The following is a 15,017-nucleotide window of genomic DNA, read 5'->3' as shown; positions in this document are numbered from 1 at the left end:
GCTTCACATGACAGCTAGCTTGCTGCAGAATATAGTCACGTCGGCAACCACACTTGCAATTTCCAGTTGCATCTTTCTAGTTGCTGGAGGTTTGCGCCCGGTTTGCCCGTTTCATAGTGAAGTGAAACCTGACCAATCATGGAAATTGGCCCACTTATGGCCTGGTTAAAGTGTCATGTGACCTTCTGCACCAAGGGCAGATAAAGCAAAATGTAAACTGTGTTTCTGAGTGGGACAGGCTAGGAGGAGGCGGACTAAAAAAAGAAGAGATTGTGTTTTCTGCTCGGTTAAACATTACTGGAGTTTTAGTGGAGGAGGCTGGGAACAAGCACAGGAACCCATATGGTACACATGAGGATAGGTAATACTTTATAATAACTATTCGTTATAAGCAGTTAATAGACCATTAATAAACTGTTAGTTAATGAGTTATTAATGACTTGTTAAACATTTGTTAATAGTTGGTTAAGGATTAATGACGATGCCCTATAACCAGTTAATAGATCATTTATGAACCATTTATTCATGAATTATTAATGTCTTGTTCAATATTTGTTAACAGTTAGTTAAGGAGTTGTAAGTTATGCCTTATAAATATTTAATTGATTATGAACAGGCTATTAGTAAATCACTTACTAATTGCTAGTTAAGTATTTGTTAATAGTTTATATAGTTATTCCTAATTTACTCATGTTAGTAAATGAGGAGTAGTCGCAACTTTAGAATAACGTCCCAATAACATATATAAACTATTAACAAATACTTGACTCATGTTAGTAAATGAGGAGTAGTTGCAACTTTAGAATAACGTCCCAATAACATAAAGTATTAACAAATACTTAACTCATGTTAGTAAATGAGTAGTTTCAACTTTAGAATAATGATAGAAGAATAATAAGAGACACTTTACAACAGAACATGGGCAGTACAGAAAATGTGATTTTATTATTTCCAAAATAGACAAACCTAAGGGGAAAAATGACCTCATCTTCATTAATGAATAATAAAGATGAGGATATGGAGAAATGGCATGAACAAAATCACAACTGTTCTTATCCTTACTAGGATACAGCAGAAACAATTCAGGTAGGACTGCTAGTTTAAGTTTTCAAACTTAGCTTAAAGACAATCAAGGAATCGTAAAGAAATAAACAGCACTGGAATTAGCCATAAATTCAACCCATTCACTCACTAGCTAGCTAAAATACACAGAGTAGGCCCTGTTATGCAAACATAGCTTGCTTACAAACAGGCTAGCTCCTGCTAGCTCAACCACCACACTTTAGCATAGCAAATATAGGCACAAAACAAACTTTTTAAAGAACATATTGATGAATTATGACCAACTAAATTGATACAAGACGAATTAATGTTGCACTGAATAAACAAATAATGAATTGCTTAGTCAAAAACACATTCTACTGTTTACCATAGCTGCACTCCAGAGGGGTCCTTTATCAACAGCAGTGCCCAAACAGAAGCATACTAAAATCATAGACTAAAATAGAAAAATGAGTCCTCCAACATGACTAGAGGGTCATCAATACTGTAAGTAATGCTCAATTTACTCTTTGGTGCAGGCCTATTTTCAGGCACCCAGTCATGTTTAGGGACCCAGCTGTCTATTTTAGTACAGGCTTTTATTTGGGCACTGCTGTTGATACAGGACCCCATTCTCTGTGCAGCTATGGTAAACATTATGTACACTTATGGTGTGTCTAGTGCAAAATTAATTAATCTTGTATTAATTTAGTTTGTCAGAATTCATTTATATGTTCTTTAAAAGGTTTTTTGTCTATATTTGCTATGCTAAAGTGTGGTGGTTGAGCTAGCAGGACCTAGCCTGTTTGCAAGCAAGCTATGTTAGCTAACAGGGACTACTGTTAGCTAATAGACGGGTTTCTTGTTTACAAACATTGGGCCCGATTCACCAACCTACTTACGAACGTTCTTACGAAGAAATTTCTTCTTAGACCCTTTTAAGAAGTTTTTTAAGAAGATTTGGCATACACCAATATTTTTTAAACACTATGACAAATCTTGATAAATCTTCCCAGGCAGAAAATATTTTCAGGTGGGGGTCTGCAGAATGCATGTCAATGTGGTGGTCCTTGACATGAAAATGTTTAGAACCACTGCTTTAGACTAGTTTTCAACAGGTCTGAAATTGCATCCCAACCCGAAATGCTGGTCTTGTTATGTTGCGCTAACTTGCACACGTGGGGTTTGTGTGAGTATCCGTTGTCATGGTAACTTGGCTGCTGTGAAAAGCCGTGCCACAGCGCTCTTTATAATGACATAATATGTTAACGACTAGTCGACTAGTCGACTACCAGTGGCTTCAACTAGTCGATCTGTAAAAAATACTTGAAGTGAAAGCCCTAATATGTGAGGGGGTGGAAAGCAGCGTTATTTCTTTTTTTGCTATTCCTTTGGAAACTCTTGTATTTTATTATTTTCTGTTATCCTAATGCTTGTTTTGTATGTTTCCCATAATACATTTTATTGGTTATGTTGTAATAATGCTATTTCTCCCTGAATGAAACTCCACTTCTGGTATATGTGTGTGTGAGCGGGGACTGATAGGCTAACTAGCGGCCCGGGCTAGACCAATGTGAAGGGGCTGACGTCCTTCCTAGCCAATGAGAGACTGGTGCAGGAAAGGGGCGGCCTTTATAAGAGAGACTCAGTCAGTCTGTCGGAGAACGAGGAAGGAGACGGACGTGTGTATGCGGTGGGCAGAGGGAGGTGAACCGGCAGAGGCAACCGGTGTAACGAGGGACTGATAGCTGACTGCTAAAAGTGAGGGCATTAGCAGTAACCAAGAAATGTTGATGTTGAAGACGAGTGAGCTCTATAGTGCGACGCAGTGATCCAGACAACACGGTGGTGCCCAGCAGAACCAGGAGTGTTCCAGCCATCCACCTATCCTGATCCAGACGAGCCGGGACGAGCCGCTCTACCCAGGCTGACGAGAGGGGTCCGCAGTGGTGACAGTGGTGTCGTGCGAATCACTCGCAGCGGCAGCCACTTGGCTGCCCCGTTGTGAGTATCCAATCTATGCACCATTGTCTATTCGAGCCACCGACCTGAAGTTGTGCCGATAAATTGTAGTATACGAAGATACTGGCCTATTTTCCTTGTTCACAGATGTGTGGGCCTAAGAAGTAGACGCACCGAAGAGTTGCTGTGTCCCTCTACACCCCTCACCCACTCTGTTTAGCTATTATTATTATTATACCTGCCTATCGCATATTCCTGTTTATAACGTGTTATCTACCATACGTCCTTGCTGAATCGCAATAACTGCAATATTTATTATTATTATATAAAAAGCCTTAATTGCTAAGGGCAAATATTGCACGCGCACTTTAACTGTGCGGTGGATTTGATAAGGGGGGAAGTTTACCCGGGTTTGTTGGTTTTATTGTTGGTTGTTTTGTAGTTTTAGATTAGAGGCGCCATAGGAGTGACAGGGTTCTTTTATTTTTATTTTGTATTGTTTTTATGGCGTATAGAAGCCCCTGTACCTAGTTAATAAAGATTGTTATACTTTTTCTAAACTTGTTGTCCGGTCTCATTCTCTCCTGAGGGTTATATTGCTCTGGTTACCTGCAAAAAGGGTTATTATTGTATATCTCCTTTTCCTCTTTTTATAGAGGTGGCGTTGTCGGAAGTCTTATAATTATATATGGAAATGCTAATGATAATACATAAATAATACACTTGAATCAAAAGGGTGTAACATAATTATTTATTGGCAAATTCAAGAATAAGGTGTTGACAAGGGTACCAGTTTTAACACTGGCTGCTAATGTGAGTTGGGCCACTCTTACACACATATATATATATATATATATATATATATAAATCCATGAATGTCTCTTTGTGTATCTGTAATGGCAATTACGTTGTTAAATTACAGTAAAATAACTACAAATGCAAAATTTAACAAAATGGTCACTTTAACAAGTATAATAATTATATTCTTCACACTTTTATTCTCCCCATCTTGACAAAATAGTATATTCCCAGGTTCTGTAGGTCAGCTGCACAGGTGCAATTCATGTGGCACGTTTACTAACATGCTAAGTTTAGCTGCACTTGAACAACCATTCCAGGCTGCCATATCCAGCCCAAGAAACCGTAAAAACCTGTGTAAAAAACTGACAAAACTGTTTTTTTTTCAGACATTGTGAAAATAGCAGATCTACATGCTCACAACGCCTATAGATCTGGCGTTGTGAGCATGTAGATCTGCTATTTTCACAATAGAACCGTGTTATACAAAATGTAATGCCGCTTTTCCATGAGGACTCCCATCTTTGCCATACCCTAGCTTTTGCTGAACTGACGCCACTGCGCTGCCCTGATTGCATACCTGTTTGTTTCTCTGGAGGTTTGTCAGACCATTTGTTGCCTGTTTCTGGCTGCCTCCATTTGAGTGTAAGTACCGTAGACGTTTATGCCTGTCTTCCTGCATTTGGGTTGAACCGAACAAAAATGCTGAACACTGTTTGTGCTTACAGATTAAAAAGTCATACATTTGCATTCTTTTTAGGAAGTTCAGTTCATGAGGTTGTGATGACTTTTCTGTTGATCTGTTCATAGCTTTTTGATTCAACACCGCTAACAGCTGTTTTCTAGTAGGCCTAACCACTGTATGAATTACTGTTAAGGTTTTATTAGCTGAGACATTCCTCAAGTGGTTTAGACTGGACTGGTAAATCACTAGTAGTTACTGAGAACTTACGGATGCCCCCCCAAGCGCCTTCCTAGGAAGGTCCTCGATGCACGTCCCATGGGAGGAGACCCCGTGGCAGACCAAAGACCAGGTGGAAGGATTATATCTACAAACTGGCTTGGGAACGCCTCGGTATACTCCCTGAGGGAGTGGAGGAAGTTGCTCGGGATAAGGAAATCTGGAAGTCTCAGTTGGAACTGTTACTTACCCCCGCGACCCGATTCCGGATAAGCGGTTGAAGATGGATGGATAGTAAGGAGTCCCGGGAGAGAGACTACCGGGAGAGAGACTACACCTACACCTCCAAGATTCCCATGTACCTGACAAACTACTTCTTAAAGGTCAAGGATGTTCACGATCATAACACCAGAGGCAGCTCCACTAATCATCATCAGCGTAGATTTAACACTAAACAAGGCGCTAACTCGTTCTCCTGCTATACCATCAACATGTGGAACGCCCTTCCACAAGCCCTAAAGGAGAGCAAATCCCTAGCCTCCTTCAAAATTGGTATGAAAAGTCACCTTCAGACAGCAGCTACCCGTGACTTGTAAATAGACTAAGCCCCCATGCTCCCCCCCCCCCCTTTTTCTTTGTATTCTGCCTTTTGTATTTGATGTTATGCTTTTGAAACTGATATTATCCTAGATAAAGTACTATGTTCTATCCGTCTGTCTTTCAATGTTATATGAGATACTTAAAGTGTGGTTCCTGTGGAAATAAGCCTCGGCTTTCTAGGATCTCCTTTTAGTTGACCTTGTACCAGTGATTTGTACTGTCATGAAACTGTACTTTTTTCTATTGCAAACTTCTAATAAATTCTTCAATCAATCAATCAGAGAGCGTTTACTTGTTTGTGTGAGCGAACATCTAAAGGGGACTAAATTATCATTATGTAGTGGGGCAAAAAAAATTGGAGATTGAATATTGCTAGCCCTTACCCGTTCACAGATATGAGCTCCGAAATGATGTGCAGTGTGTGGGTTATGGGATGTGCACTGTACACACAGTATATGAGGGATGGAAAGTAACTTTAACTGGTGCTTGCATGATAATATGTAGGATCATCAATGTAAGAAATACCCGTTTCGTTTAGCGAGATACTGTGTACCCCCGCCCGCCCACCCACACACACACACACACACACACACACACACACACACACACACACACACACACACACACACACACACACACACAGACACACACACACACACACACACACACAGCTGGTTAAACATGTTGCCTCATGCTAGATGCAGAATAGATAAGCCTCATGCTAGATGCAGAATAGATAGTAGATACACCATAAAAATGCTAATACATACAGCATATGATTTGTGAAAGTTACAAACGGGCTTCACAGTTATGTTAGGTGTGTTCATATGCTAATGGTGATGCGATTTCAGATCAATTGCTCCAGCCACTGAGGAGAAACGCTGTGACAGACACTCACTCACTCACTCACTCACTCACTCACTCACTCACTCACTCACTCACTCAGACAGACATTCGGAAAATTATATGTTTGATGTCAGAAAGGCGTTTGCTGTCATATGGTCTTATCACTGCAAAGAAATGTATACTTTTATTCTGGAAAAAGAAAGGGGTCCCCACAGTCAAGCTTAGGCTCAATTGAGACGACAGAAACTCGGCACTTGGAAAGAATTAGATTCACACTCAAAGATAAACTGAAAGATTTCGAAAAGACTTGGAGGTCTTTAATCTCCTTTTTGAATGGTTGAAGTAAGCTAAATCCTGTGGATAACCCGCATGGTGTGTAACTGGGGGGAGGGAGGGCTGTTTTAATTCGGTTTTGAATGTACATTTTTGATCATGCAAAGCAGCCTTGGTTGTAATGAATGTACATCTAGAATGTTATAACGTTATTGAGGCAGCTAAACAGCGGCAAAGTATAATTTCTGTCTCGGTGATATTGCAAGATTTGGATTCCAGACAGGGAATGGTGGAGAGTCTTGCGATACTAGCAAGTTCAGAAACGTACTTTGGGCTCTTTAGATGCCTCTATAAAGTTATACAGTGTACACGTCGAAAAGCAACACAGCAGAAAACAATGTGTGACATGTCTTCTTTTATATTCCTGAGCTGAGTATTTTATAAAGGTCTTTATCGTTCAGAATAATTTTTTTGTTCATGAGCTGTCCCAGCCGGCTCTCATAAACGCCAATGTTATTCACAGAACTTCCGGTGCTAGTTTGCCACCGAGTGTCATGGCGCATAGCCGCGGTGCCAAAAAACGTGTCAGTGTCCTTTCCTTACTTCTGGGCAAGGAATGTATGGAAGGAAGGGAATCACGTGACAAAGGGGTATATGCGCCATGACCGGCCATGACGCTCACAATGGGTGCCAAAACTCGCACCAGAAGTGCAATGAAATACATGTCAGTGAAGCCGGCTAGATCAGCTCATGAACAAACCTAAAACAAACATTATTTATGAAGGAATGAGACCTTATCATATAATCAGAGTTTATTCGTTTTAACAGCTTGGATTATTTATTTATTTAAGAGCCATAGAGGACAGATCACCACTGTAATAATACTGCCTGTATGTGATACACTACAGGTATCTACTGTATGAGTTTAGGATTAAACAGAGTCCTAAAGAAAATAAAAGACTGCAAAGGAGTAAATATTGCATCATGCCTTTTTATACCACGGCTGTGCTTTTCAAAAATATATGTGAACCTAAACATGATTAAAGAACACGTCTGATCTTCATGGCTACAGCCTTCAGGGAGTAATACCAACCCTTCCAGTGGTACCAGATCACACCTGTTGCAAAATGAGCCGTCTGTCCCCACAGATAATCACCATTGATGTCAGCATAGTGACAGTCGTTGTGCCAAAATGCACCTTTATAATGACTTGCACAGTTGCCACCATTGTTGTCCTGATCTTTGTCAAAGGTTGAGAATTTACTTCCATTGTGATAGGTCAGTGAGTCTCCTGTTCCTCCATCAGTGAAGCCAGCAACCTGCAGCTTGTAGCCATCAGCCTCAGAACCCACAGAGAAAGAGGAGTAAGAGGCAGACGCTGTGTTTCCCTCAAAGTCTTCCATGTCCACCCTCAGCTCATACGTTTTGTTCTTGGTGAGGAGATGCATGTTCTCCAGTCCCAGCCAGAACTTGCCTGCTATGTCTCCAAACCCAGCCTTGTACTGAGCCCAGGGTCTGTAGAAGTTCAGAGTGCCGTCCACTCTTCTCTGGATGACTGTCCACTTCCCTCCATCTGTGTCCATGTCACAGTAGGGATAGATGTCATACACACCACCGTTGTTGTAGATTTCCTCACAGTCCAGAAACTGGTTGAGATCGCAGCAAGGAGCAGAGTGGACTGTTACAGCCAGCAACAGAACTGCAACAAGTATCATCTTGAAGTCTTAATGTTGCACCTTGTTGTTCTGATCAAAGGACTTCTGAGTGTGTTGAGTGTATGTACAGCTACGGTCGAAGGTTCAATGCTGTCTGAGTTTGAAAACCTTTGTTTATAGTTAAGAATGCTGACGTAGTGAAAAAGAGATTGTACGATAGTTACAGGTATGCTGCCACCAGACATGTAGTCTGACTAGATACTGGTTATCAGGATATCTTTGATTAAACCAGAAGACAGAGATAAGCGATACATTTAAATATACTTAATTTAGTTACCTGCCATATGCTTACAAATTGTATCAAAGCGACACAATCAAAGTGTATAGGCTTAATTACATCATCAAAACATATTGAAAACTTTGATGAAAATGTTGTTGAAAGGTTGATAATGAGCACTTCTTTCCATCCATTAAACAACAGCTCACATTGTAGCTGATCCTGCGGGTTGACAGGGAACATTTCTCTGCTTCATCAGTGTGAATCCATCTGAAACGATTCACCTTGTTTACTCACAGTTAGGAAGTATGTTTCTATCACACATAGAGAGGATACTTAGGCCTCTCTCTGTCACGCGCATGCACGCAATATTGTATTTTGGTTTGTGTGTATGTATATCTGTTTAAAAAATAAGGAAGCACTGTTTACTGTTTGTTTTGAAAATGCTTGACAATTTTGAAAGTGCTTGACAATAAAAATATTTGAAACAGAAAGGCAAGTGTTGAATATAGGCTATTAGGCTTGAATGTGGCATGCAAATCAATTGTGACTTGAGGAAGCAATTCACCACATTTTCCTGTCTTGACCATCCATCCATCTATCCATAAACCTACCGCATCCAACATTCATCCATCCAACAATCCAACAGTCCAACTGTCGGCTCTGACCAAAATCTAATCAAAACGCATGACCACACACACCGACAAAGACACACAAAACCACACACACAACAACCTACCAGCCAGACACTTACCACGTACATACACATACACACACACACACACAACCACCAACCAGACACAAACGCACACTACGGTTGACCCAAAGAGGAGGAAATTGAATTAAAGGGGTGTAATCCAGCTCCTTGTGTGTGTAATCAGAGCAGGCTGAGAATACAGGCCCATTGTGAAGTCACTGTGGTCAGCCTTATCACTAGGTGTGTGCAGGGGCGTCGCACCAAATATCTGGGCCCTGGGTACAAGGAATCACTGCGTTACTTTGTGCTTTAGCTATTGAAAAATAGCAGATCTACAAGCTCGTGAAGTAAAAGTATTTGAAGGACCCACAAAATGATATGTATTTGGCCACGGAGCCCCATCTCAAAATATTTAGTTCCATGGACCCCCCTGAAGCAAGCATATATATTCAAAGATTTGCACACATTTTCACGACTTTTCAAAAATAGCAGATCTACAAGCTTGCAGCGCGGCACTCGAGTGCCGCGCTGTCAGCTTGTATATCTGCTATTTTTCAATAGCTAAAAATAGCTAAAAATTATAAAGCTGATATTTGTTTTATTGGTCCCTGGAAGTAAATATTTTCAGATGGGGGTCCGTGGTCAAGTACATGTCATTCTAGGGGGTCCTTGACATGAAAAAGCTTGAGAACCACGTACATAGAAAGGTAGTTTTTTTCAGAAACCTGTTAGGATTTAGGAGAGATTTATAGAATCGGGTCCAAAGACTTTATTTTTCAAAAATAGCAGATCTACAAGCTTGCAGCGTGGCACTCGGTGCCGCGCTGTGAGCTTGTATATCTGCTATTTTTAAACATAAAATAATGGTTAAAGTGGTTCAAATCTAAAAGTGACACAGATTTGCGTTCAGGCCTAAATGGCGTGGTGCTCAAACTTTTTCATGTCAAGGACCCCCACAACTATATATATTTGGCCGTGAACCCCCTTCTCAAAGAAATTGTTCCAGGGACCCCCTGAAGCAAAGATTTTACTTAAAAAAGGCAAAGGTATATTCAAATATTTGCACAGTTTCACAAATAAATAAAAAAATAGCAGATCTTCAAGTTCATAAGCGCGTGCTGCTATGAGCTTGTGTATCTGCTATTTTTGAGTAGCCAAAGTACAAGATAATGGTTGAAATAGTGGTTAAAATCATTCAACAGATACTTTACTGTAGGGGTATTCAACTAGAGAAGGCAGAGGGCCACGATTGTAAAATCACTTGAAGTCGTGGGCCATAAGTGTGTGACAACAAAATGTTCACGGTTAACCGTTTGTTGTTTGTTATGTCCGATAGGACACAACAATGGACATGTATGTCCAATATGGTAACTTATTAGGGCCTGCTTCATACTGCATTCATGCATTTTGATGTTTTCTGTTCCAGTCCTTTATAGGGCACAGGCTTAGATTTTGATATTTAAGGCGCCGTACAGACATTTGCGTGAAACATCTTCTCCGTATCGTCTGAGAATGGCCACTGGGGACACCGTGCTAATGCATTGTCAATGGAAGGTTGTTTGGTGTTTTGTCGTTGCCGTGTCTCTTGGCCAAAAGACAGGCTGTGGTTGAGCTAGAGACACGGCAACGACAAAAAACCAAACAACCTTCCATTGACAATGCATTAGTACGGCGCCCCCAGTGGCCATTCTCAGACAATACGGAGAAGATGTTTCACGCATATGTGTGAGTCCAGCCTCAGAAAAGAGGAAGGGTATTTGAGGTAGTAGGCAGGCAAGGTGAAGTGTTTACATGTTCGTATGAATGAAAGGTTTTTGTCTGAGGCATGATACATTTATTTTAAGAAGTACGTACATTTTATTTTTTCCTCCCCGTTTCTATGGTTTCTTGGGCTGGATATGGCAGCCTGGAACGGTTGTTCAAGTGCAGAGCTCTAAACTTGGCATGTTAGTAAACGTGACACAATTAACAATAATGCATTGCACCTGTGCAGCTGACCTGCGGAACCTGGGAATATACCATTTTGTCGAGATGGGGAGAATAAAAGTGTGGATAATATAATTATAATACCTTGTTAAAGTGAGCATTTTGTAAAATTTTGCATTTGTAGTTATTTTACTGTAATTTAACAACATAATAACCAGCACAGATAGACAAAGAGACATCAATGGATTTATATTTAAAAGTAACTTTTATTTTCCCCCCTAAATGGACAACAACATCCGCTCAAGACTTTGAAAGCAAAATGTAATTTCCGGGAGAGGCTGGTTCACGAGGCTACTCTAAAATGGTTTCAAATGGATGGATGAACTGCACTCAGAACTCATCTGTTGAGCTCTTGTATGTTGCCAAGCTACCCAGGCCCAGCTCCATGTTGAAAAAATACATTGCCGAAAATGGTCATCCTGTACAACCAACCATCCAATTGGTTGTAATATTTTTTTACATTGGGATAGGTAATGATCTCCAGGGGCCACAAGAAAGCTCTAGCGCTAGGGCTGAATATGGCCCGCGGGCCGCCAGTTGAATATGACTGCTTTACTGGATTGAATGAACAGCATAGCCCAACATTTCAAGTCTTATTTTGTCTTCTAGCCATTAGCAGAGATTGTCCTGATCTTCAACAAATGTTATGTACGTATGCAGTGCAAATGCAGTGTGTACTTCTCAGCCTACATTATTACAGTGGTTCTCAACCTATGGGTCGGGACCCCCAGGGGGGGTCCCCAAATTATTTTGGTGGGTCCCCAGATGGTTTTCTTAATGTGCAACATTGTTTTCTCTCTCAACAGTAAACAAACCAACATAAAGTTTAAGTGTATCTGCACATTTCTAAAGTGACAATTTAAGGACTTTAAACACTTTTTTTGTACCTCTAGGTCCAACATTGGTCAAACTGTCAAATATTAGAGACAGAAATTGTAAAAACAGCAGCGTTGCGAGGTGTTGTGAGCATGTAGATCGTCTATTTTCACAATGGAATAGACTGAGTCAAACTAAATGTAATGCCAACTCCTACAATTCCAAGTGCTTGTGGGCGGAGGTCCCCAGTTGAAATATGATTCTTTTGGGGGTCGCGGCCTGAAAAGGTTGAGAACCGCTGCATTATTATATATACGTTGTTCACTGACATTCATGTCGAAACGGTAAGGAAAAGAACTCCACAAGGCTTTTTCAAGTTTGCTAGGTATAGGTATAATTCACTCTTCTGAAAGTCACTACACCGCTTATTTGAGCTAAAATGTCTGTACAGTAGTAAGCTAACACAGATGTTGGCCCAAATTAACATTTAATTTAATACACCTGTAAAAATAGTTCCTTACAAGTGCAGCTGCACTTCAAACTCAAACTCTAGCTGGAAGAGGGCTTTTAATAACAATACTGTGAGTTGTTTCAGCTAACATTGACAAAGGTTTTCAAGTACGTTTTGATGTAACATTTATTAAGTATGGACATAACGGTGGTTCGGAAAACACGGCCAGGAAATGGGCGATGGCCAGGGGGCGTCACAATGGGGGGGAAAGTGGGACTGAGTTACTAGGGCCCAAGGTGGAGGGGCCTGGAATTATTTTGTACTTTAGCTATTGAAAAATAGCAGATATACAAGCTCACAGCGCGGCACCGAGTGCCGCGCTGCGAGCTTGTAGATCTGCTATTTTTGAAAAGTCGTGAAAATGTGTGCAAATCTTTGAATATATGTATTTCTTAAGCAAACATTTGTAACTCACATTTTACATATCATTTTGGGGGTCCTTCATATGACATGAGAAAGCCTTTGAAGGATTTGAAATATTCAAAGACGTGGGAAAAAAAAGTCAAGCTTCTTCAAAAATAGCAGATCTACAAGCTTGCAGCGTTGCACCGAGTGCCGCACTGTGAGCTTGTAGATCTGCTATTTTTCAATAGTTAAAGTACCCAGGACCCAGAATTTGGTGCGACACCCCTGAGTTCAGGTGTAACTGTGAGGCTGGCTCTAATAAGGGCAATCCAATCTCTGTACACCCAAAAGCGAGCGCTAGTTGTGTCCTCTGCAGTAAGTCTGGCTCATTCTCATGGGCGTTGGCTTCTGCCAGGGCTGCAAATGGTGTTACCTGTCCTACAATACTCGTGATATTCATCGTCAGGATTCATTCTCATGGGCGTTGCCAATTAAGGACTTTAAAGATCTTCTTAGCACCTCTGGTCAAACATTGGTCAAATTGTCAAATATTAGAGGCAGAAATTGTGAAAACAGCAGATCGGCTATTTTCACAATGGAATAGATTGAGTCACTAAACTAAATGTAATGCCAACTCCTACAATTCCAAGTGCTTGTGGGTGGGGTTCCCCAGATGATATGATTATTTTGTGGGTCGCGGCCTGAAAAGGTTTAGAATCACTGCTCTAGTGGCCTGGAAACATCTTGGTATCTTGGTATGCCCAAGTTAGAGCTGGCTGAAGTGGCGAGGGAAAGGGAAGTCTGTGATATTCTGCAGGAACTGCTTCTTCCATAACCCGACACCAGATATGCCGATGAAGAGTGATGGATGCAGTGAAGCGGTGGTTCTCAACCTGTGGGTCGGAACCCCCAGGGGGGTCCCGGCATTATTTTGGGGGGTCCCCAGATGATTAGCTTAATGTGCAACATTGTTTTCTCACTCAACATCAAACAAACCAACAAAATGTAAGTGTATATTCTAAAGTGACAATTTAAGGACATTTAATACCTCTAAAATGACGAATTAAACATTGTCCAAATTGTCAAGTATTACAATAGAACCGTGTTATACAAAATGTAATTCCCCAACTCTTAGGGTGGGTGGGGGAGGGGGTCCCCAGTTAAAATATGATTATTTTGGGGGTCACAGCCTGAAAAAGTTGAGAACTACTGTTTTAAAGTGCATTGATTTTCAAATTTTTGTTAAGCTATATTTTGCTAAGCTCTCTGTTAGTCTGTGTGCATGTGTGCTGTCTGTAAGTCACTTTGCCAACCAGCTGGTCCAGAAATGATCAAGACATGAGAGGCTCAACCATACGCTATGTTGACTTGATTGTTTGATGCCAGTTTGTCATGTGTGGTGGAATTCAGATCAAACAATAATCAATGAGAAAATGAGGAGACAAGACAAAGTATTAGGTGGTGGTGGTCAAGTTTATGTAAACATGATATCATGGACAGAAGTACAGTTAACACTCTGGTCAGCGGTAAAGTAGTTCTGCCCCGAGGCCTCTGGGATGAGCTGTACCATAACAAGATAGGCTTTAGTTACTGAGGCCTACTGAAGGCCTTTCGACTCCTAACTATCAAGTATTAGCATCATCATAACGACCTAGATATTAATATAATCAATGAACACATGATCTACTAATAACGTCACACATAATCAATCATGATTATCTTAAATCTACTACAAATGTCTCAAGATGCCAAAGCACATCGCTTTTATGATGCTCATACTCTGGTATGTTTCTGATTCAGACTTTGATTATTACCCACTTGTCTTGAACCCTATATAATTTGTCGACCGGGGTCCCCCAGGGCTGCATAATTGGCCCCCTACACCAAATATCTTCGCAGGAAAATAGCCTGATTTATTTTACAGCCTCATAGATCTGGCTGTTTTCACAGAATGTTCGCCCATATTATGACAGGCACCAGAACACATTAATCAGGCACGTGCAGACACATAGACATCAAAGGGGCTTGAGCCCCTGCCCTTTTACTCGTCTGTAAAAACTGCCCTCTCCAGATCATGAATGCAGTTTTTATTATGGTGAAAGAAATGCAAATGCCCCTCTTTCCATGCCATACCCGAAGGCAGCATTCAAGAACTTGAATAATGCATGAACTTGAATGCAGCATCTTTACTTATGTTGAAATCAAGAAATGTGCACGACGCGTTGTGAGCTTGGAGGTCTGCTATTTTTTCGATATTTCCACCAAAAGGCCCTTTTAGAAATTTCAGCCCCTGCCTCTCCAACAATCTC

At 40.9% G+C, this 15,017-nt stretch overlaps 1 protein-coding gene across 1 annotated transcript; it reads right to left on the bottom strand.

The window, feature by feature from the left end:
- Positions 1-7,461: 7,461 nt before the first annotated feature.
- Positions 7,462-8,136, bottom strand: LOC308291073 (microfibril-associated glycoprotein 4-like; the record flags this gene model as incomplete). The annotated part of the gene is made up of 1 exon (XM_080732987.1): positions 7,462-8,136. The coding sequence occupies one exon, from the start codon at positions 8,134-8,136 to the stop codon at positions 7,462-7,464; it is 675 nt and encodes a 224-aa protein (XP_080589113.1).
- Positions 8,137-15,017: the final 6,881 nt, after the last annotated feature.

This window comes from Nannobrachium achirus (assembly GCF_963921795.1).
Source record: "Nannobrachium achirus genome assembly, chromosome: 9".
NCBI lineage: Eukaryota > Metazoa > Chordata > Actinopteri > Myctophiformes > Myctophidae > Nannobrachium > Nannobrachium achirus.
The sequence above is the reverse complement of the archived record's forward strand: the minus strand, read 5'-3'. Positions and strand labels throughout refer to the sequence as shown.